This window comes from Brachycentrus maculatus, unplaced genomic scaffold (genome assembly GCF_059751285.1).
Source record: "Brachycentrus maculatus isolate JH-2025_06_01 unplaced genomic scaffold, ASM5975128v1 h1tg000050l, whole genome shotgun sequence".
NCBI classification, from domain to species: Eukaryota; Metazoa; Arthropoda; class Insecta; order Trichoptera; family Brachycentridae; genus Brachycentrus; species Brachycentrus maculatus.
Window position 1 is genome coordinate 2998768 of NW_028280804.1, and position 24110 is coordinate 3022877.

The following is a 24110-nucleotide window of genomic DNA, read 5'->3' on the forward strand; positions in this document are numbered from 1 at the left end:
TGATTTTTGACTAATGATGGGATAAACTGGAATAAACGAATATCAATATTAAAGATATTCGATTATTGCATTCATTTAAATTATCTGCAAAACAAAAAAATATCCAATGAAGATATGACTTATTATTCCATTGATTGAGTTTCCAATTGAACTTGAATTCTAAATTATTCTGACCCTCCTAAACCGCATGTCCATTCAATTGCAAACAAGTAGCAGTCCACGATTGCAACTAGAGAAAACGTTATAACTAAACTGATCATGTATTTTTGTCCTCAAAACGGGACATGTGCCATTTTTTACGTAATAGCATGTATATTCAAGAAAACATGTATTTGTTCATAGTTTTTATGTATTAATAAAAAGAAAAGGAATGTTGTTAAAAAAATAAGAGGAATAAATAATATAAACACGAAAAAAATATGTTGTTTATAAAGAGTCGGCGGTCTTTATATAAATTAGTCAGTCTTTGCACATGACTCACCAGCCGCCCGCTGTAGCCATATGCACCGAAATCAAGCTAGGAATTGTTCAGCAAAGTTATATGAAACGGCTATTCTACAAACTATCGTCGATTTTTTCCACTTTAAAAAAAAATTGTTACCGTGTTTTTTGAAAACGGGACATTTCGACGTCTTGAAACTTTACTTGGGGACAACGGGACAGGCTATCTAAAAACGGGACGGTCCCGTTGAAAACGGGACGAATGGTCACTTTAGTTATAACACTCCAAGCATGTAATAATTCTCACTCCATCTAAAGTGTAAAGGGATCTTCTTCGATAATAAACTCACCAAATATAGAACTCAAGACCAATTTACAATAGTCAGATTAAACAGAAAGCAAAACCTGGTGGAACTTTGGCTTCGGGGCGGGTGTGGATTCTCATTTTTTTAATTCTGTAGATTTTGACGCTAGCCAGCTAAGAACGGGTCTGACTGGAGTAAAATATGTTTGTGAATGTTCCGATTACAACGCTCCGCTACAAAATTTTCATTTGCGTAAAGAGCACATATCAATGTTGACTGGGGGTCGCGGGATAGAGACATAAATTGCTGGAGAAGCATGTGAATAGTATTCACGAGGTCTCTATTCGCTGTGCGCGGCATTCAGCAATAATTGACATGTTATACGACTCATAGAAAGCCCCTTATGCTGAAAACGTATACTCGCACGTGATTGGGAGCTATTATTATGTAATTATACAAATGGGCGAAAAACACATATCAATATTTATTTTAAAAATAGGTTCAATTTTTTTATACGTGACATGTCAAATAGACATATATTACGCGAACTGGCAACATTTGCTATGTGGTATTTTCGAACCGCGAATCGACGTACGACTATTATTTTTGTTATATTGTGATGTAAATATTATTTACATTAATCTACAATCAGGGGGTGACGGCTTAATTTCCCAATCCTAGTTCATTTGTCAGTGTACAGCATTCGTTTGTTCAGTCGGTATATTCTTAAATTATTTTGGACGCATATTATTTACAATGGATTCCCAACCCACGCAAAGTTCTGATGTCATGAAGCAATGTTACGATAACTTGATTGTTGTGGATGTCGGAGCGAACTTAACTAACAAAAAGTACAGCAGAGATCTAGATTCGGTAGTTCAAAGGGCAAAAGATTCAGGTACATCGTTTATTGAATAATTTTCGGATGTCATATGTTGCACATCTTGTTATGTCAAATCATGTAACTTTTTTTATGCACCTTTCATTTTTATTGTTATTAAAATTATTTTGTAATATATCTATTATACATAAAAACGTTTGGAAACTACTTTTTGTACAATATTTAATGATTTTTTAAAAATATTTGTTTCAGGTGTCCAAAAGATTTTAGTGGCTGCTACATCAGTTAGAAATAGTAAAGAGGCGCTGCGTCTTACAAGAATATACCCTGGAATGATATACTGTACTGCAGGTGTGACATTTAATCAGAAAGAAAATATTTTCTTATCCATGTGCTCAGTGTAGAAACATTTTTTTCTGTCATTCTTTTATTCTTCACTCTATAGTATTCCTCCCGTTATACTTTGTTTGAGTCTAGGTGACGATTCTGTTAGGACGTAAGTCTGTTTATTTGGAGTGTCCATTACTTTGACACAACTATCTGAAATTTATTTATTATATTTGTTCGGGTATTGTACAGCTTTACATTTAAAAAAGTAAATTAAAGAAATATTTACATTAACAATAAAAAACATTACATTACATTAACAAAAATAGTTACATTAATAAAAAAAAGCCAATTAAACAATTCCACATTTATGTTATAATAATTATTAAAACATTAAGAGATAAAAAAAATTAAAGAGATGATATTTCGCCCATTCTTTCATAGTATATTGTGGTTTTGTCTTTTTTGATTATTCATTATTCTAATAAGTTTATAATTGACTATATTTGTCAATTTTATATTGAATTTTTCAAAAAAAATACATAGAATTCGAGTTCTGTGAGATACATGAGAGATGAAAAAAGATCCATAGTGATTGTTTGGAGGGTTAGTTATAAATTTTTGTTGTCTCGTATGACTAGTCGTATGAATGTGAAGGAAGCTAGGAGTGTATGTCAGTATAGAAGAGTGTAGTGTTCCATCCTCTCTGCCTACCCCTGCAGTGAAACGGCATGATGGTAGTAGTAGTTATCTAACCATTCTTTTTTATTTAATATGGTTACAAAAGTTTTTTTATAATTTCAATTAATTTTCTAAACATTTCTACTTACGATCCTAAAATTACAAACGCAGTTCTCTCCAATAAAGAGACTGAGCTCTTGTGCTTGGAGAGGGACTCACACTTGTTAGTTATGTTTGTTAGTGATACAGTTTATTTTTATTGAAATAATATTATTTTTTTTGTATTTTTTTTGTTTTTTTATTTTGCATTCTTATTTTGCATGTTTTTATGATTAATTTTCTTCTAGGTGTTCATCCTCACGATGCCAAAACAATGGTTGAGGAAGATCTCTGGGAATCATTAAAAAGTATAGCGGTTTCTCCCGAGTGCGTTGCAATCGGAGAGTGTGGATTAGACTATGGGAAAGATTTCTCAGAACCTGCTGTACAGAGGGACATATTCACCAAACAGGTGATTAATAACAATTATTTGTATCTATTATTATGATTATAACATGTCCATAATCTATTATAATTAGAGTCCGCCTCCGTAGTGTAATGGTAAGCACGCTCGGCTACTGTACCGGAGGTCTCGGGTTCGATTCCCAGGGAGAGGTCAAATAAATATAAGTGATTTTTCATATTATTATTATTATTATTATATATATTTTTTTTTTACATCTCATCAAAGATGAAGAAGAATATGTAAGTCTGGGCATTTACGGGGCTGATGACCGTCATAGGCTGGTTTAAGTGATCACTTTACACACGTGTAACATTCACCAATTCTACCCATTATTGACAACCACATTACTTAAATTCTTGGAAGTTCTATATAAATGAACCAATTTAGAAACCTGGTTCATGAATCACTAGAACTTCGTAAATGCCCAGACTTCCATATTCTTCTTCATCTTTGATGAGATGTCAAAAAAATAATATGAAAATAACTCCTGTAATTGGAGATAATCCAGATTTTGTGAACAAGTATTTGGACACACTCAAAATGTTGTAAAGTGATTTTTTACTCTAATATTCATAAAATTACCCTGGACTGGTACCTGAAGCGGAGGACTAATCATCTTTCCTCCATGTGTTAATTATCAAGATAACACTGTGTTTATATGACACAGTGCCCTATGCACCATCAGGGTTTGAATTATTACACGTACTCGGGAAAAATATCGTATGTGATTTACTCATACAAATAAAGGAATATTCTAGTTTCTTTTTGTATTCATGAAAATCCTAAAAATCATCTGTCAGTGATATTTCATTTTGTCGCATGAGCGGCAACATGACAAATTTCATTAAAAACAAGAAATGAAAATAAATGTGCCAAAAGTTTAATAGTTACTTTCTGCACAACTTGTATACTAGTTTCAACTTCATGATTTATAACTGATTCGTTTGACAACATGTTTTATATCTCATGAAAAGTATGATTCCCTGCGTGATGATTTTTAGCGTCACATAGACACTAGGAAATTTAAAAATAAAAGTACCCTAACTATCTCTGGTGAATATCAGTAAGATAACAAGAGTTGTCAAGCCTTGATAGCAAATATTTGTATCAAAATAGTTTTTGCCCTAAAAAAAGAATGTGTGAACAATATTACACCAGTATTTTAGGTATAAATTCATGAAAGAGTATTTAGTGAGTATAATGTTAACAATGACTATTTTTGTACTGTAAGGGCGTTTGTGCACTACACGGAATTATCGGAATTTTACCGTCCGGCGTCAGTTAGCATATAAAACGGATGATTGGCTTGTGCTTTTGTCCATCTTTCTTTGGATCGGTGCCTTTGATCGGTGCATGAACACGTTGCGCGTAAATTTGATCACGCTAAACTGTCATAGTCGCTTTCATTTTTCAAAACCGGACTACCGGACGGTAAAATTCCGTGTAGTGCACAAGCGGCTTAAGGGCGCTTGTGCACTATACAGAATTTTACTGTCCGGCAGTCTTAGCATGATAAAATAGATGATTGGGTTGGATTGGCTTGTGCTTTTGTCCGTCTTTCTTCGGATCGGTGCGCGTAAATTCGATCACGCTAAACTGTCGCAGTTGCTTTTATTTTTAAATACCGGACTGCCGGATGGCAAAATTCGGTGTAGTGCACAAACGCTCTTAAGCTATATAAAAGTAAATTTACATATAAAAAAATAGTGGTTTTTGTTAAAATTTACACTAAACTGAATTGTGGTTAGGGATTTATTCCTTAAATTCAATTGTGATAATTATTTTAAAAATACGATCAAGATAATGTTGGAGTGATATAAGTCTTAGTAGGGAAAAAGGGGTTTATTTTTTTGTGGGAAAATACTTTAAAAATTTTCATCTACCTTTGCTGTATGCAGATAAAGCAGCAAATAATACATACAGTGTGTGAAGCAACAGTTAATGGTTTTACGATATTAGTTATCAGTATTAAGATTTTATTTACTGATTGTGTTTACTATCATATAAATTAATATTTTGTCTATAATTACTGATTCCAACCTTTGTATCCCATAGTGCAATCGTCAGTATAATCTCACAGATTGCAGTTTTATTTGATTTGCGATAATTAATTTTACCAGTCTAATATTGATTGCATATATTTTTAAATTTACAAATTATTAACTGCTCCAACACATAGAATGTTTATTATGTTTTGAATCTGTTATTCAATTTTAAAAAAAATCTTCTGGTGTTAAATACCCTATCCCGTCATATTAGTATGAATAATTTTAACGATAACTGCTCCACTATATGTGCAGAGCGGTGTTTATTCGTATACCTTGACCAGAAATATAGAAAACCTCATCAGTATAAATTCATATTATTTTTTGACATCTCATCAAAGATGAAGAAGAATATGGAAGTCTGGGCATTTACGGGGCTGATGACCGTCATCTGCTGGTTTAAGTGATCACTTTACACACGTGTAACATTCACCAATTCTACCCATTATTGACAACCACACTACTTAAATTCTTGGAAGCTCTATGTATATGAACCAATTTAGAAACCTTGTTCTTGAATGACTAGAACTTCACTAGAGACATCTATTGGTGAGATGTAAAGAAGCTTTTTACTAAGCAGAAACTCTTATATTAGTATGTGAGGTCCGAATCCTGGATTATAATCACACACATGAGAAACGGCCGAAAATAACATTTTCATTTTTATTATTAAGCTTATAATTTGACCAGATAATTTATTTACAACATTTTGAGTGTGTCCAAATACTTGTTCACAAAATCTGGATTATCTCCAATTACAGGAGTTATTTTCATATTATTTTTTGACATCTCATCTTTGATGAGATGTCAAAAAATAATATGAAAATAACTCCTGTAATTGGAGATAATCCAGATTTTGTGAGCAAGTATTTGGACACACTCAAAATGTTGTAAGTATAAATTCAAGTAGAGAATAGGTCAAATAATGAATCACTGATCGGCGAATACATTGTGTATTTCTTTTGAAAGGAATAGTGTAGGTGTATCTTTGCATGTTTTTATAACAATAATATATAACCATAATAACAATCATATTTTCGCAGATCGTAGTTATCACCAGTCCAGTGGCCATATAAACAGACAAAAACACAACTTTATGATACAATCACATAAGTAAATTGCCAAATATTGATAATTTTAATTAAATTAAACACTTGAATAATCCACTGAATTGAGTTTTATTTTGATATTACGACTAGTTTCGAAAACAACAATTGTTTTCATCTTCTGGTACAAATTAAAACAGAAGTTTTAAGTTTTAATTTGTACCAGAAGATGAAAACAATTGTTGTTTTCTAAACTAGTCGTAATATCAAAATAAAACTCAATTCAGTGGATTATTCAAGTGTTTAATTTAATTAAATAATCATGTCATTCCACAAAGTTAATGCCGAATCAATAAATAAATATTGATAAAATTCTCCAAGCATCAATAAATATAATCATAATGCGTTATCAGCATCATCTAACATATTTTATTTTTGATATTGTTGGCTTAGTCCGTAAGAACCTTTTAGTACCTATACAGGTTAAGCTGGCAATGGTGACTTGTATGAGAAGAGTAATTATTTTTATTTTTGTAAATGGTATAACTCATATATGGATGTATTGTTTCAGATTGAATTAGCTTGCGAGCTTGGTAAACCATTGTATATTCACGAAAAAGAAGCACAGGAAGATTTACTGAACATTTTATCGTCATTCCGTAGCCGTCTACCCCCTGTTTTTATACATTCATTTTGTGGTACCGTCGAACAGGGTGTCCGATATATAGAGGAGGGGTATTCTTTGGGACTTACAGGTTGGATATTATATCATAACATACACAGTTTTAATAAAAAAATATGTTGCTTAGTTAATCCTACCATAAAGGGTGATTTGATTGTCAAATGGCCAATTGTCAGTTGATCTTTTTTATATAAAGATTGAACATTTAAACTTCATTTTAATGTATACATCCTAATTTATGCTATTCTTTTCTATGTTATTGATTAGGTTGATTTTTGTATTGTAAAACTCCTTCCTGAGTATAAATAATATTTGAAGCACTTACATTGTGATTTTCTATTTCTACTAAATATCTTTTGATAATAATGTCGACAGGTTTTGAAGCGAACAGGTTCTTTCTCAAGAATAATTAATAAGTCTTGAGAAAGAAGCTGTTTGTTTCGAAACCGGTCATCGTTATAATTAAAGAAATGTAAGTAATTATAAAAGATGTATAATTATTTTGTAACAAAATTATTTTTCAAAAAGATTTATCCTTATTGTACCTTTGATGTAATACATTGTGTAATTATATATGTATGACACAATCAAACAATGAATTTTTGATACGCAAAAAAAGTATATTATACTATACAAACGTCTTGCAGCTAAACTATAATTGTAGTGTTCATAAATTAAAATTACTTATATGTAGTACTCTTTAAAATATAATGTAGCACATCACTATATGATTACAAGCAATGTGCTTCAAATGCAATAAATATATTCTTATTTTTAATCTTACGTAGGAAAAAATAATCCTTTAACCACTCTCATTAATTCCTTTCCTTTCCTTCTCTTTTATGCAAAATCCATTTTTTATACCATACCCTTACCCTTTTACTCCCTTCCTCACATACACACACCACTCTTTTTTTATTTTTATTTTTTATCTCTTAATGTTTTTGATAGTTATTATAACATAAATGTGGAATTTATAATTGGCTTTATTTTTATTAATGTAACTATTTTTTATTACATACTTTTTTAAATGTAAAGCTGTACAATTCCTGAACAAATAAAAAAAAAGCAAATTTATTTAGTTTAGTTAACAATTGTTAAACATGGACTTCTAATTAAATGATGAATATTTTTGCTGTGTATTGCAGGATATTTATGTAAAGATAAATCCGACAATGGGGTGAGGACACTTTTGTCCGATGGGAAAATACCATTAGACAAGCTATTGGTAGAAACTGACTCACCTTTTATGTATCCTAATACTCGTGCCTCAAAGTTACCCGCGCATGTGAAGGACGCTCTCACTGAACGGTAAAAAATGTCTTCATTAATTATTGATTCAATCAAACTTTGTAAATAACAACTGCACATAAAAAGAACTTAAAGGCAGTTTTTTATTGAGTCCATTACTGATATCAGTAACGTCATGGAAAGGATTGATTTCATAAACACTGGCAATGTTGAATTCAGCACTGATGCGACAGCACTGTACTGACGTGAAATAAATTTATACAATATCAGTACCAAGGCAGCACTGACTTGCCTTGTGTTTGAAATCAGTCACCGACTCAGTGTTAATTTGCCTTAATGCATTAATTTAAAATACTGCTTTCCGTTTCAAACAAATGGGACGTTTTTACAATGTGCACAAGGAATGTGAATAAACATGTTTTTATATTAAAAATCAATATATGAATATCAGTTTTACTGTATTACTATTATGTGATTTCCTATAAATTTATGTTGGTATTTGTAAATTATATATTTCTCAGAGTCGTTCAAGAAGAAAGGTTTAAATGATAAACTTGATACATATTAATAAATAAATAAATAAGATTCACAGAAATATAATCTATAGTTTGAATAGACACGGGCCATCCATTGGCAGTTTTGGTAACCATTTTTTTCGACCGAGTTATTTTTCATGTAATTTTTTTATGAATGATACATTTTTTTAGGTCTATGACATTTTTACAACGATATTGTACATTTCAACGAAACGAGCCATGTTCACTACCCGCTGTAGTGGAGATGATTGCTGCCTTCATGGGTCGGAGATCAGAAGAGGTGGCCTTGGCAACTGCTTATAATGCGCTGAAACTGTTTGGATTGAGCCAGTAAATTTGGTATGTTTTGTAAATTTTGAGCATTAAATATAAACTTTTACATATAAATACTATTTCGGGAGATTTTATGAAAAAAATACACTATTAATGACTTCATTAAACTGAAACCTCTGAGTTTGTATTCATATAATACCAGTCTTCATTGTGTTTTAGTGAGGACTGCATACCAGTAATAATATAACAAAAACAGTGTTAAGTTTTGTGTAAAAGTCATTACTTAATTCAGTTTTTTTGGGTTTGATTGCTCATCACTGGTATACTGGTATATAATGCTTGATAAAATACAATACAAAGCGGTATTATATGACCATAAACAGCGGTTTTTCGTTGGTGATTACTTCATTCTCAGTAAACATTTTCATGGAGTTAGTTACTTGTATGGTCACATTTTATTACTTTTTATTTAATTATTTTGAATAATCATACAAAAAAACATTTCAAACCCTGAGACATTTTGAACAAGACATATTTTATATAGGGACACAAAATATTTTCCTGTTACATATATGATTGCTCTAGTTTTGCATCAATTCTAACCAATCCTCTTTTCTATAAAGCAGTGTTTGACTGAGCACTATGGCTGCCGTTTTGCTAATGAGGGATATGATTTTGGTGCCGATAATCTTCATGTTACGATATGTATTTGTTTAATAATTATAATTTTTATTGCACATGTTTACAGGTGGTTCCCGGTTGTAAAAAGCTGCATATAAACAAAACTTTTTTCTTGCCTCATGAGACCCACCCACCACGGCACTTATAGATATATTTACATTTAAAAATCATGTTTGGTATACCAAACATTGCAATACTCTTTTGTGCCTTTCCTATTTTAATGTAAGATAACGAAGCAATTTTTAAAAATAAACTTAGTTTATATCTTTATATGTATTCCTATTTTTGAGGCTCTATGGTTTATCAAATTTGCATACACACTGTGTAATATATTTTTATTAATGCATTTGGTTTATTATGAATACATACAGGATATGTATTAACATTTTATTTGCATTTTTTTTCCTCTTTTTTAAAAAAAAATGTTTACAGAGAAGTAAACTAGAAATTGCAATAAAGCATTGTATTTTTTCCTATGAAATTCATTAATTTTACTAGCTTTTTTAAAGGTTTCTTTAAAAGATTATTTATCTGAATCCTTTAATGTTAATCTATGTTGTATTATTGTCTAGATGTAATAACTATCTTACACTCAATTGCCAAATAAAGTTATGGTAGATCATTATTTAAATTATTGAAATTTAAATTTCTAATGTAAACTCATGATTGTTTGTATTATAAAAACTATGCATACAATGAAAGAGTCTTTGTTTTAAATAAATTATTATGTGTACATAGAGTTTTAACAAAATTATTTTAATTTAAATGTACACAAGAACAGCTGAGATAATCAATTGTATATTGCTCTCGGGCAGTTTTTTGTTTGTGGATTTCCACTTTTTCCAACAAGTAACATTTATTTATTATCCAAATATGGTGACTAAGGGACCGTGGAAATACATTATGTATAATACATAATTTTATGTCAACATATCAAAACATCGGGATGATTATATGACCAACACTTGGGATAGTTTGTTTTTTTTGTTGTCGTAAGGAATCCTTGACACATATTAATCTATAACATCCATGGGACTGTGCTCGATGATCATTTTGTAAAATGAAAACCAAGTGTTGATTACATTTCTTCCTATGATCAAGTCTAACTATATCAACATGAATGGGCGAGATAAGCCAATCAAAAATAACACTAAGTTATGCGTTGACTAGTCAGGTAGATGTAAATTTAACATAAAACTCATATTATATATAAACTGTTATTGTAGTAAGATCATGTCACCAAAATAATTTAATGTATTTTTATGTCGTTAAAAGAAAATATTGTGAATGTGTTGATATTTTTATAAAAGATTTAAGTACATAATATATTAACATGACTGCTAATGGTAGCTAGAATGAGTCCACTATATCCAGCACTTAGTTAAGTATTTTTATATCTTTATTATATAATATAGGTGGTGTAACATTTTGCTATTAAATATCTACAAATAAATCACGTGAATTCTAGGTTATACATCACTGTTCTATCGACATTGTGCCTTATTCTGCAAGAATACTATGTGATATGTAATTTGTTGTAAAATGTATATAATCGTTGACTGTATACTCTATTTTTCAAATAAAATATAGTTTATTAAAATTTGTTTTATTAGTAATACTACAAAGGTACATTTCTTCAATAGTAGCAGCCTTAACACAGATGCCCTTTATGGTAGGTTTATGCTGTATATGCTACCTTTCGGGATAAAGTTCACAAAAGAACTTATAAAAAACATACTGCATGTTTTTCACATACTGACACAAAGCACATATATCTGTGTCAAAATACCACTATCCCTGCATTCCTGATTAATCATATTTGCATAGTAAAGCATATATGTCTGTAGGCCGTTATTCTCCTTTAAATGTCTCTGTTTCAGGTGTTATGCTATTTTTTGAAGACGGTTTATGTTCAGTTGTTTGGGCAGGTTTATCTTGGTCATACACCAATCTTTCTATCACAGAATCAGGGTTTTCTAACCACAATTTTTTATTTGCCACTGCGGGGTAGTTTTTGACAAAGTTACATTGTAAACATTTCCAGGAAACTATGGTAGGTTTTCTTTTCCCTTTTACTTTAACTTTGGCTGTCTGTCCTGGTAATAGTGGTCCACGACATCGCTTGCAAATCTGCCTTTTTAAGAGCGGATCTCTGCAATTGAAATAAAAATAAACCGTAAAATATATGAAAAGGTTGTGAATTCAGGGTTAAATCTAAGAATGTAATTAAAATACATAGTTTTTGACTCTGCAATCTAGAACTAGAGATATGATAACATAACCAAAGTAACAACAGATTGGACTTATGAACTATCTAAAACTCGGTTTTAAATACCACTTAAAAGTGGTATTTCACAAAGTGAACTATGAACAATAAGGATAGTGTTATATTACCATATCACAACGTTTACAATGCTTTTAATATACAAAATATATTATGTACTATCTGACTATTCACATTGCTACTCGATATCTCCTTTCAACCTGATTACAAGCCATGTTTCATATGGAAAGTAATATGAAAATAAGGTTATAAGTGAAAATGTTCTTACATCCGAAGTACCGATTTCTTAGCAATATTAATGATGAGATTCCCATAATAAGTTGACATCATAGGATGCGCTGCCATCAGCTCCCTTATCTTAAAAAATAATAATAAAAGTTTAATTCAGTTTCAACATCAGTATTTTTGAGTCCAAAAAATTGACAAGAATTTAAGATCGGATGTATTTTTGAGTCCACAAATTGACAAGAAATTTGGCGACAAAAATAAGTAAATTTACCTGGAAAAGATAATTCATTCTTTGGAAAATTTCATAGCCTTTACATTTCTGAGATATTTTAGGCATCTTTTTTTAAAATTGGAGTTTAAAAAATTGGTTAATAAAGGTACATATATAAAGGAATTTATCTCGAAACGGAAAGTCACTAGTCGAAAGTATATGACACAGACTAACTAATTTATATAGTATATGACTTGGATCCTAACCTCGAAAAGTTTGACAGTTGTAAGAAATGTTTCTAGGGCATAAAATTACTTTTTGCAACTAACCAGCAAACGTGCGTTTCCCTCTTTCGGAATTCCAAATGCGTTTAATACTATACAAAAGTATGCATCAAGCACATTCTCATTTTCCGAGTGGTAAATATTTTACGTTCGAAATGGCTACATTGCTTATATCAAACAGCCAATCAAAATCCAGAAGAATATTATGAATGAATTTTGAAGGATGGCCGGGTATCTGGGGTTATCAATTTCAAAATTGAATATTTTGGACAAAATAGAAAATAGGAGAATGATTAAAAATATATATAAAATTAGAAACTATTCAAGTGCTTCCCAAAAATTAACGATTCCAGAGGTGGAAGCTTCCTTTTCGAATGGGTAGGTTTAAAGTTTATATTATCATTTTAGGTTATGTTTTCACATACTTTTGTTTATAAATTAAGTAATGAAATATTTTGCAGGAGAAATTTATCGATATCTACCGGGAAATATGCTCGATTCGCGGATGGGTGTGCTGTTGCAACACTCGGTGACACGAGTGTGATGGTTACTGCCGTTTCGAAAAAGAAAGGGTCTTCGAGCTCTTTTCTTCCTCTCACTGTAGACTATCGTCTGAAAGCTGCAGCCGCCGGTCGAATACCCACCAATTTTCTCAAAAGGGAACTAGGTATAGTTGAAACAAAAAACATAAATAATTTCAATTTTTTAAATAATAAATCACAAAAATAGGCTTTTATTTTGAATGGGAATCGAAACATTAGAGGTAGTTCCCGCATATACTTCTTTTCACCCTTATCCGCACTCAATGGTGCATAGGGGACTGCATCGTATTATCACAGTGTTATCTTGATCATTACTTGCATGAAGGGAACGTGATCACTCCTGCGTTTCCGGGACCAGTCTAGGGTAAAATTAAATAAAAATGAGAGTGTAAAATCACTATCGAACCCGGTACCTCCAGCACGGTAGCTAAACAAGCTAACCATTACACCACGTAGGCGGACATCCCGTATATTTATATAATACGCGCCGTGTTCAAATGTCTGAATTATCTTTTATGGTACATAATCTTATTGAAAAATATCACTTAAAGTTTTCCGTATACCCTTACATATTTTTTATTCACAGAGTTATTATATGATGTTAGTTGAAATCTCGGAGTACATTGTACCTTTCATCTCCTGGGTTTACGTCAGTTAATGAATGGTGCAACACGGTTTTAAATTAAATTGTCGAAATCTAATGAGTTTTTAACAAACCATTTTTAATGTATTTTTGTTTTCAGGCCCATCTGAGAGGGAAATATTGACATCTAGAGTAATAGACAGGTCTCTGCGGCCGTTATTTCCTGCCGATTTCCATTGTGAAACCCAACTGGTGTGTAACATGCTCGCTGTTGATTCTGTGAATTCACCCGACGTAATTTCTATCAATGCCGCAAGTGCTGCCCTTAGTCTTTCTGACATTCCATGGAATGGGCCTGTTGGAGCCGTGAGGTAAGTTCTATTTTAATAATGTAATAATGATCATTTCAGATAAATTAAAACTACCATTTTTTAACACGTTAAACGCCATGGGGGGCACCGGTGACCTCGCCTGTGTTGGACCGCAGCGACATCGTCAAGTAAAACAATTAAATACACCAAATACATTATATTATTAAAATATGTAAATAACCGAATGTTTTTTTTTTTAAATTTCTAAATTGGCAATGTTCAACATGTATATCGCTCTGTAGTGTAATTTAAATATACAAATTAAACACTTCTATTAGAATATTTTTTAAGTTTACTAGTGTAAACACAATTAGTTTCAGGAACTAGAGATGTTCTCACCAACAGGTGAAAATAAGTTTGTATTTTCACCTATTGATGAGAATGTCTGTAGTTCTCGAAACAAGTTGTGTTTACATTAATAAACTCAAAAAGTGTTCTTATGCGAGTGTTTTATTTTTATAATATAGTATTATTCCGCAAAGTAGAAAAGTAAGTGTTAATGCCAAATCAATAAATAAAATCTGTAGCGATGGTCAGCGAGTCTAGCTGCCATGCTGCAGGTCTTAGGGGGGGAGGGGTCAAAATAAATATCAATGATCTTTCATTGTAATTTTAATAAATATTACCCTAGACTGGTACCCAAAGCGCATGATTTATCACCTAGCCTTTATGTAACTGATGATCAAAATAACACTGACTTAATATCATGAAGTACCTTATGCGCCATTGATAGGTCAGAAGAAGAAGACTTCTTAGGTAATTTAATTTAAAAATCATTCTTAGCTAAAGATGCATTTTAAACACTTCTCTGTATGCTGTTATTAGTTACATTTCGTCAATTATTATTTATTTATATGTGCCGATCTTTAGTTCCATAAAATAAAATATTAGTATTTTGCAAAAAGTTGATGCAAAATCTGGGCAATTTAGTACAAATATATTGAAATAAATATGTTTCAATCCTTCTCCTGAAAAGTTGAATTTGTGGCTTACAATCGACACATAGGAGGGGTCGATTTGTTACCCATGCATTTTTTTGCATTGTTTTGGAGAGAAGCAGTAAGTATGCACACCTGATAAATATGGTTTGCTAAATTACATTTTTTATTTTTTGACGTTGGTAATTATTTCTCAATCTCAATCAAAATGTGCATGCATAATGTATTTTTTAAAATAATTTTTCAGATTAGGGCAGATTGGTAATGATATAATAATAAATCCCACGAGGAAGGAACTTCAAGAATCTTCACTAAATCTTATTGTTACGGCTATGAAACAAAATTTAGTTGTGATGCTTGAAGGACATGCTAACAATATTCTTCAGCAAGATTTACTAAAGGCAATTAAATTAGGTGAGAGCTTCACATATTACCTTTCATATTTATTTTAACATTATTTTAAAGAAATCGATTTTTCTTTTCTGAATTGATAGGACATAGGAGAACTATTGATTTTTTTAAATATCGGAAAATGATATTAAAAAAAAGAATTGGAATTGTTTGTTAAATTATTAAATTTGTTAAAGCCGACAAGCTTAGGTGTCACATAAAATAATTTTCGCCGCAAAAAGTTTCACTGGAGTATTTATGGTTTTATGTATTTTTAAAAATTGTTGTAATTTTAAAGTTGTCTGTAATAAAATAATCAGTTTTATTTTTCATAAAAGTTATCCTTGTACATTTTTTTTTATCTTTAGTTTTGGTGTACCACGAATTTTCCTCACGATCAAAAGTGCTCCCTAACTTTAGAAAGTTTCAGAACTACTGCAGTAGACAGTGACTTTTAATACACAAATAATTTTAGGTACAAAAGAAGCTCAGTCAGTCATAACTGCCATAGAAAAACTACAAAAATCTTACGGCATCACCAAAAGAACCATTGAAGAATCTAAAGAAAATAGACCAGAACTTATTGAAGCTGTAAAAACATTTTCTGTTATGAGACTCCGAGAAATTTTTAGGTAGGACACATTAAAATATTACAACAATTTTAGTTATTTACTTTACAATTATTACCAGAGATGACGCTTCAACTCAGATGCGAATGGTTTCTTATTTTATGCATATGTACATGTACCGTAGGTAATATTTAATTTTTTTTATTTTATGATAGTATTATTGATTTATTTTTAGTGATTTTTCACATGACAAGCTCAGTCGAGATTTGGCTGTGAACGATGTAAGATCAGATGTTGTCGCTAAAATTCGTGAAACCTTTGGAGTGGAAGACAGCGATGGCGCCACGACCACCGATTGTTTTAATAATATCTGTAAGCAGGTCTTCAGAGACATGATACTAGAAGAGGAACACAGGTGTGATGGGAGGACGCTGGACCAAATTAGAAATATAAGTTGTCAGGTTTGTAAATTTGTCAATTGTATGTGTTTTGTCACTGAATCAATTTAGTGAAATTTCTCCCGCTCTCTACCGACAGTATGTAAAAGACGCTTTAAGTGTTTCCCGCAAACAATAACATATAATGTTAATATTACTTAAAGCACCTTGCCTTCTCACCAATCAAGTTAACACTGTGTCAATCTGATGGAGTGCTCTATGCACCGTTGGGATAAGCGTTTAAAATAATAAGGTAGCAAAAAATGTAGCAGTTGTAGTTTAAGTGCTATGAGCAATTGACCAATGTCTCAAATAAATTAAAAAAATATGAAAAACAATTTATTATTTTTCATTCAGACACTGGATTATTCACCCCAATATGGAAGACATTAGACTCTAATGTCTTACATTAGTGATGATTAGACAATTTTTTATTATTTTTTTATGAACTTTCACTATGTGTCACATGAAATTGTTATTTATTTATATCATCATGTATAATGTAACAAATATTACAATAATGTCGTGTTTCCGTGTCGAGGGCATATTTTTTTAATCCATTATTTAAATTTTCAGGTAGATTTACATAAACCTCTTCATGGTAGTTCGCTGTTCCAGAGAGGACAAACACAAGTATTCTGCACAGTCACTTTAGATTCACCTGAAAGTGCTTTAAAAATGGATGCTCTCACTATGTTAACGAGGTATGAGCATATCTCCCATATCATTATTTTATTTAGTAGTTTAATTCATAAACAAAAGTTACCTCAATTTCGCATTGTAATTGAAACTAAATTTGACTTCTTTTTGCAGTGGAATAAAGGAAAAGAACTTCTTTCTCCATTATGATTTTCCACCATTTGCGACAAAGGAAGTTGGAAGAGTCGGAGGTCCTGGAAGAAGAGAAACTGGTCACGGAGCTCTTGCGGAGAAGGGATTAATTCCTGTCATTCCCAAAGATTATGACTTTACTATAAGACTTACTTCTGAGGTGATGGAGTCCAATGGTAAGACAACGAAAAACATTTTTTTTAATGAATGAGAAATAAACATGAAAAAAACGCATCCTTGCTTTTCAATTTTTGGGTGTCGGGTTATCCAAATCACAGTAATTTGTATATTTTGTAAAAGAAAAACACTTGTTTTTTACCATTTGAGTTTATTTTATTAAAACGACTAGTTTCGGAAGCTATGCTTCCATCTTCAGGCCTAAATATACACAATTTATATTTAGACCTGGAGATGGAAGTATAGCTTCCGAAACTAGTCGTTGTGATAAAATGAACTCAAGTGGTAAAAAACAAGTGTTTTTCTTTTACAATTTCATCCTGTCTTACCACAATCTGAATGCCAAAACAATAAATAAAATATTTGAATATTTAAATATTTGGATAGGAAATCGTAAATTATAAATTCCAACGATATTTGAAAAATAAGTACTTATATTTTTGTGACCACCGCGGTGGACATTAGTTTGAAAATGCCATAACAAGGCAAAACGATTGTCACAAATCAGTGTTTTAGCATTCAATATATAAATTACTTGATGTTTGTTTCATCCTAAAGTTTTGTGGCTGATTGATCATGTAATATGATTTACAATGCAGGATCCAGTTCGATGGCCAGCGTGTGTGGCGGAAGTTTGGCCCTGATGGATGCTGGTGTTCCTATATCAGACGCCGCCGCTGGAGTCGCTATTGGTCTAATTTCCAAATATTCCAATGAAGACACAAAACATATAGAAAATTACAAGATTCTTACGGATATATTGGTGAATACTGGTGTCTTTTTTTTTCGAGTCGTAAATTGATTTATACCCAGATAAAAAGTATCTTGAAATATTCAAACTATAAATGAATATTATAAAACCTTCCGCAGACATGTTTTTTGTTTGAAAAAAATAATACGTATATATGTTACATAGATGTACAAGTGTGTATATTAATTTATCTGAATAGCACAGTACATGCATAGTACGATATGTTAAATTCATAAGAATTATAGGAGAAAATCCCTTGTAATGGTTCTCTCAAAACCATTAATTGTAAGAAACTGATTTTTCTTTTTAACCACTTAACAGACGAACTTTGGCGAGAAAATTCGTCGGTGCAGGAAATCATCACCAAACAACTTGAAACAGGACTACGCGAACATTTCTTGGGTTAATCAGTAAAAATAAATACATAAATATATTTCGCTGGGGCAAATCAAAACCACCAAGTTGGAATACGATTTGCCCGAGCAGCACTCGGACTCATCAATACAACACAAACTCCTTGCCTGAGTCACGCTCGGGATAAACTGGCAACTGGTTAAAAAATAATTGTAAATTTTTTTTTAATTTTTTTTTACTTAGAATAGAAGTAATGGGTGGCGTGGGTAGTTGGGTAAACAAATTTCTGAAAAAAGGTTAATCCTGATCTCCATGTATTATTTGTGTTGTTATTTCAGGGAATTGAGGACTACATGGGTGATATGGATTTTAAAATAGCAGGTACTAAAAAAGGAATCAGTACATTACAAGCCGATATAAAAATACCCGGATTACCTTTGAAAATAGTGATGGAAGCTATTCAGAAAGCATGTGATGCCAAATCTAAGATAATTGACACAATGAATGAATGTATTAGTGCACCCAGGTAAATATCTCCTTCTGTGGTCTCAATCTTGTAGATTGGTTTGCAGCAACAAATGATACCTACTTTGCCATTCCGGTCTATCATGCGCCACCCTATTCAGCTCCTCATATGTTGAATAGCCCATATCCTCGTACAAGTCGCAAAGATATTGGCGGTGTGGGCGTCCTCTGGCGTTAATTGTCTCGATCATTCCCTCTATTATCCGGTGCAGGAAACCCTCCTGTAGCAACACGTAACCAATCCATTTGGCGTGTCCCTATGAGATAAATGCGAGTAGGTGGTAAATATAATAAATAAGAAATAATAATAATTTTGATACCCGTTACTCAAGCCTTTTTTACTCCATGATTCTTGATCTCTTGAGCAGTAAGATATTAATGACAAGGCTCACCCTGTAGAGTGAGTTTTTTATACAAAATTTTAATTTTGAAAATTAAATATTCAGATTGAATATCAATATTTTAAACATATCCCATGCACATAATAAATAAATATTGCCAATTTGAAACAATCTCTACGCCCCAGATGTTGGCCAATACACTATCTGACTTGGTATTTTATGACCCTGTGGTTAGGGCGGTACACACCGAGTGGTTGATTGTCTCTGGGTTTGATGGTCTCTGTGGATTTTAATGGTATGTGTGGATCCTTATTACTGTAAATGGATTTTACTTTACATTTGCTAGTTCATCTAAAAAAAATTGTGTTTCAGACGAAAACCGAAGGATAATATGCCCGTTGTTGAGAAATTGGAAGTGGAAGTTCACAAGAGATCTAAACTTTTGGGTCCGGGAGGAGGGAATTTGAAAAAGTTGCTGGTATTGACTGGAGTTCAGGTAGGAGATCTACTGGCTATTTGAACATCAGCATTCGTTAAATGCCATAAATTGATGCCGCATCGAATTGAAAAAGTGTTAACTTTATTGTGATTAAAAAAATCATAGCAATTAGTCATGCACTCCACATGTAGTCTAAGTAGGGACATGATAAGCTGTGTTGCATTGGCCGTAGCTAGATTTGAAAGTCACTCGGATGTTAGGTAATTCAAAAACACTCCAGATTCATGAATACAAGAGTGGAATATCTTTGATGGAATACATATAGGTTATATAAGTGAAGACTCTTAAGGCAAAGGATGTTACTGTTATATGGGAAAGAAAATGCAAGCAAATGAATTTTTTTGTGTTATGTTATGTAATTATGTCTGATGTCACCAGTCTGATGATGTCGGTTACGACGAAACCCGGTTGCTGGTCAAATAAAATTCATGTGGAAAAAACTACATAGTTTTTATTTTATTATATGCAATGTAATCACCAAAAAAAAAGATTGTTAGATTGTAGACGTTTTCTTAAGGCAACTTCCATTAATTTTTTTCTTACGATTGGACCACTGTTAGACCTGGCAACATTGATAATTTTGATGACTGATCTCTAGTAGCAATATCCAGTGTCAGAATACGGACCTGATTTTTTTATTCATATTTCACTCTGGTGAAACAAATTTTCTCATCCCATGTTGTCATTCAGGTATCGCAAGTGGACGACACGACCTTCAGCGTGTTTGCGCCCTCGCAGCAGGCCATGGACGAGGCCCGGGAGATGATCGCCGACTGGCTGGCCCAGGACAGGGAGCCCACGCTGGAGTTTGGGGCCATCTATACGGCGCGGATAGTGGAACTGCGCGACGCGGGCGTCATGGTCACCCTGTACCCGACTATGCCACCCGCCCTGCTGCACAACACGCAGCTGGACCAGCGGAAGGTAAGAGACATCTTTTGACATCTAACCTTAGTTTCACAGTTAACCGGTTCGATGTCTCTCCAATTCCGTGCTCGCTAGGCCGGCCATACAAAATGGCCGCTCTCTTTTGAGCTCGTCGTCAGCCAATATCAAATCCGATTGGAATAGTTTAAAAAAAAATAGACTATATAGAATATATACTCTAATTAAAAAAAATATAGGATATATCGTAGTCATACAGGAGAAAGTGACCAAGTGCATTGTTTTACAAAAACTAGATCATTGAGTATTTGATATCTTACTAGCTTAATATTGCCCTGAAAAAATCCCAAAAAATTTAAACTTGGATGTATAATATATTGACTAATGAAAAATTACTAACTGCATTGGTGTTTATTTTCTTGCCAAGCAATAGCTTTATTAAATGGCCCTCCTAAACATTTTATGTTTTGGTAGTTGGTCACTTTCTCCTGTACGACTACGATATAAGGAAGATCAATAAATATTAAAATATTACAATTTACCGATTACATTATCAAAATTACAATAATCTTTTAAGTTTTCAATGATAGTCTCTGATACGGGGTTACCGACTACTGTTTTTAAAAATGACTTTATATTTTCATGCAACATTAACATTTATTTTAATATTTTTCTAATCTTTGCGCGCTCAGCTACCGTTCTGGAGGTCCCGGGTTCGATTCCCAGAGGGGGGTTTAATAAATATAAATGATTTTTTCACAATAATATTTATTCAATATATATTACCCTGGACTGGTACCTGAAGCGGAGGGCTGATCACCTTCCCTTCGTGTGTTAACGATCAAGATAACTCTGCGTTTATATGATGCAGTGCCCTATGCACCATTAGGGTGCGGATAAGGGTTCGAATGAACGAATGAATTTTTCTAATCTAAGTTAACATAAATAAATAAATTAATATACATAAATTAATAAACACAGTTATATTCCGCTACATTTTTATAAATTAATGTGTTTTCTGTATCAAGTTGTGACAACCCTGAATATTTAAACTGTGTTTTTCTGATTAAACGGCGGCTCAAACGCCACACCGTGTATATATGTATTTGATAAGTTTTCACAATATCCTCTATAGCTGTACACAAAAATAAACATTTTTAAGGTTATTTTTGTTGAAAAATATCACGGCCTGCTGGGTACGGCCATATTAATACTTTCCGGCATTGAAAGGGTTAACACACTTCGGTCCAATAGCATAGGAGTAAAACACGTGAAGGAACTGATCACGGGGTATTCGTGGAAATTCACCACAGAAGCTCTAAAGCTTAATAAGAAACAAATAAGGATCCTAACCAGGACCTTCACAGGGCACTGCAGACTGAGGAAGCACATCGCTCACTCCTTTCAACAACGTCATAAATCAAAAATCGTCAATTTTCAGTTGTGTATGTTTTTGGAATGTCCAGAAAATGTACTATATCCCAGCAAAAGCAGCATATTTTTAACTTAACATTTACCCGCTACAGAGCAGAAAGTGTTGTTTTTGGATTTTGAAGAAAAGGTATTGTTTAATTATTTTTTTAAATATACTAAATATTTTTCAAGTGGAGAAAGAACCTAAAAAGGTTTTACCTAAATAGATATGTTGCACAGTAAAAAGTTCAATAAGTGGCTTGATATTTATTTTTAATGCGTTGTATTATATTTTTAAACTTTAAAAACGATCTCCAGAAAAATCAAGTTTTTTTGATAAATGACATTGTTGAAAGGAGTGAGTGACATGTCAAAAATTTAACTGCATGATTCCCCAGTCTGCAGATTTTGAATGGAGGGTAGCGAAACACCCATCTACATTCTCTATAATTGTGACCTCTAGTCTCGGGTTCGATTCCCATGGGAGTCAAAAGAAATGTGTTTTTTTTTAAACTTTAAGATTTGTTCAACTCTTACCAATCTGTAGGGCAGACATTCTGGCTTGTATGATTCTAGTAGGCAGCTCCGTGGGCCACAATGTCTGGCCCGGCGCAGGTATAACTTTATTCACTGATTTCTCTATCACCCAAGTATATTCTACCAAAAAATATTTCAGATAAATACAGTTAATCTTAATTAACATGGTCATACGGATTGCCAGAGAGGGTGTCCCGAAATTAGGGAACCAAAATATTTATTTTAATGGTAGAAAAACGTCGCATTTTTTGGATCAGAGTAGCTGATCAGTTATTTGAAAAAATGGTCAGAGTTGAAAGGGTTAATATTACCCTGGACTGGTACCTAGAGCGTAAGACTGATAACCTTGCCTTCATATAACTAACAATCAACTTAGGATTTCATCAGTATGACAGAGTGCCCTGTGCACCATTGGGTGCGGATGAGGGTAAGAAGGTGATCTGAATTCTATTATCATGTGCTGGGATTTTGTTTTTGTTAATTTTTTATACAATCCTTCATAATATGCTTTTTAACCGCCCTACACACACGAATGTACGTGATACGCGCGACTTTCTTCACTATTCCGCGCTAACCCGTATGACCTACGCGCACGAGAAAAGATATCTGTTCCAAAAATATTTAATGCGTACCGGATACACTGTCAAATTTTTGTCAGGTTTCATACCTGACAATATTTTGTGACAACAAACGTTGTGATTTTTTTGATTTTTTTATAAAAGATATGCCTGAAAACAACCCGAAGGTAGGGTTATTAGGGTTAAATCACATGCTTTTTTAAAATCTCATAAGACGTTTTATACATAAGTTTTTCCAAGTTTATTTGCTGAATATAGACATTCAAGAATTTTATTTCTAAATAGTGTTGTGTTACTGCATCTTCATCAATACGGCTAACTTTTATGGAATGGTCTATGTTGTCGAAAATCCTCTCAAGAATAAAAAAAACATGTTTTTTTCGTCGTAAAGTCGTTCAAAAACAGAATCGATTGTACCACTGAGTCTAATGTAGAAAACCGAATAAAAGTTTGAAGTGCTAACTAAGTTCAAACAGAGATGTCACCCTAGTGCGTTTTTTCGTTTTTCTTTACGCCACCCTAGTTTTGACCTTCAAAGAAACATAAAATCTCGTGTCTATGATGTAATGGGAAAGTTTTTTGCGTGTTGACAAATTACAATATTATTTGGTAGGGTGAACGTTCAGCTTTCTGACAGTTATTGGCAATCATTAATGATTCCGGATGCAACATTTTTATTTAAAATATTTTTCTCTGTTGTATTTTCTGTTTTCATGAATATAATAATAATAATAAAACTTTAATTGAATCGGCAGTCACTTTGTGGTG

At 32.4% G+C, this 24110-nt stretch overlaps 3 protein-coding genes across 3 annotated transcripts in view; 2 read left to right on the top strand and 1 right to left on the bottom strand.

Annotated features, from left to right (window-relative positions):
- Window positions 1-1316: 1316 nt before the first annotated feature.
- On the top strand, window positions 1317-11214 carry LOC148312116 (uncharacterized). The gene is made up of 7 exons (XM_088277924.1): window positions 1317-1644; window positions 1840-1938; window positions 2943-3106; window positions 6763-6946; window positions 8022-8184; window positions 8832-8999; window positions 9682-11214. The coding sequence occupies exons 1-6, from the start codon at window positions 1503-1505 to the stop codon at window positions 8992-8994; spliced, it is 915 nt and encodes a 304-aa protein (XP_088134050.1). The 5' UTR covers window positions 1317-1502; the 3' UTR covers window positions 8995-8999; window positions 9682-11214.
- Rpp21 (ribonuclease P protein subunit Rpp21) lies at window positions 10346-12596 on the bottom strand. The gene is made up of 3 exons (XM_088277925.1): window positions 12398-12596; window positions 12167-12255; window positions 10346-11766 (listed from the first exon to the last, which is right to left on the bottom strand). Exons 1-3 carry the CDS (start codon window positions 12461-12463, stop codon window positions 11466-11468), a joined length of 456 nt encoding a protein of 151 aa, XP_088134051.1. The 5' UTR covers window positions 12464-12596; the 3' UTR covers window positions 10346-11465.
- Window positions 12597-12815: 219 nt separating this feature from the next.
- PNPase (polyribonucleotide nucleotidyltransferase 1) overlaps window positions 12816-24110 on the top strand; it is a 124650-nt gene continuing 113355 nt past the window's right edge. Inside the window, exons 1-12 of the mRNA XM_088277926.1 lie at window positions 12816-12999; window positions 13083-13288; window positions 13907-14117; window positions 15303-15469; window positions 15921-16077; window positions 16250-16475; window positions 17028-17155; window positions 17265-17458; window positions 18059-18222; window positions 18903-19090; window positions 19803-19926; window positions 20620-20853. Coding sequence (XP_088134052.1) covers window positions 12845-12999; window positions 13083-13288; window positions 13907-14117; window positions 15303-15469; window positions 15921-16077; window positions 16250-16475; window positions 17028-17155; window positions 17265-17458; window positions 18059-18222; window positions 18903-19090; window positions 19803-19926; window positions 20620-20853 — 2154 coding nt within the window. The 5' untranslated portion in view covers window positions 12816-12844. The remainder of the gene's footprint in view (window positions 13000-13082; window positions 13289-13906; window positions 14118-15302; window positions 15470-15920; window positions 16078-16249; window positions 16476-17027; window positions 17156-17264; window positions 17459-18058; window positions 18223-18902; window positions 19091-19802; window positions 19927-20619; window positions 20854-24110) is intronic.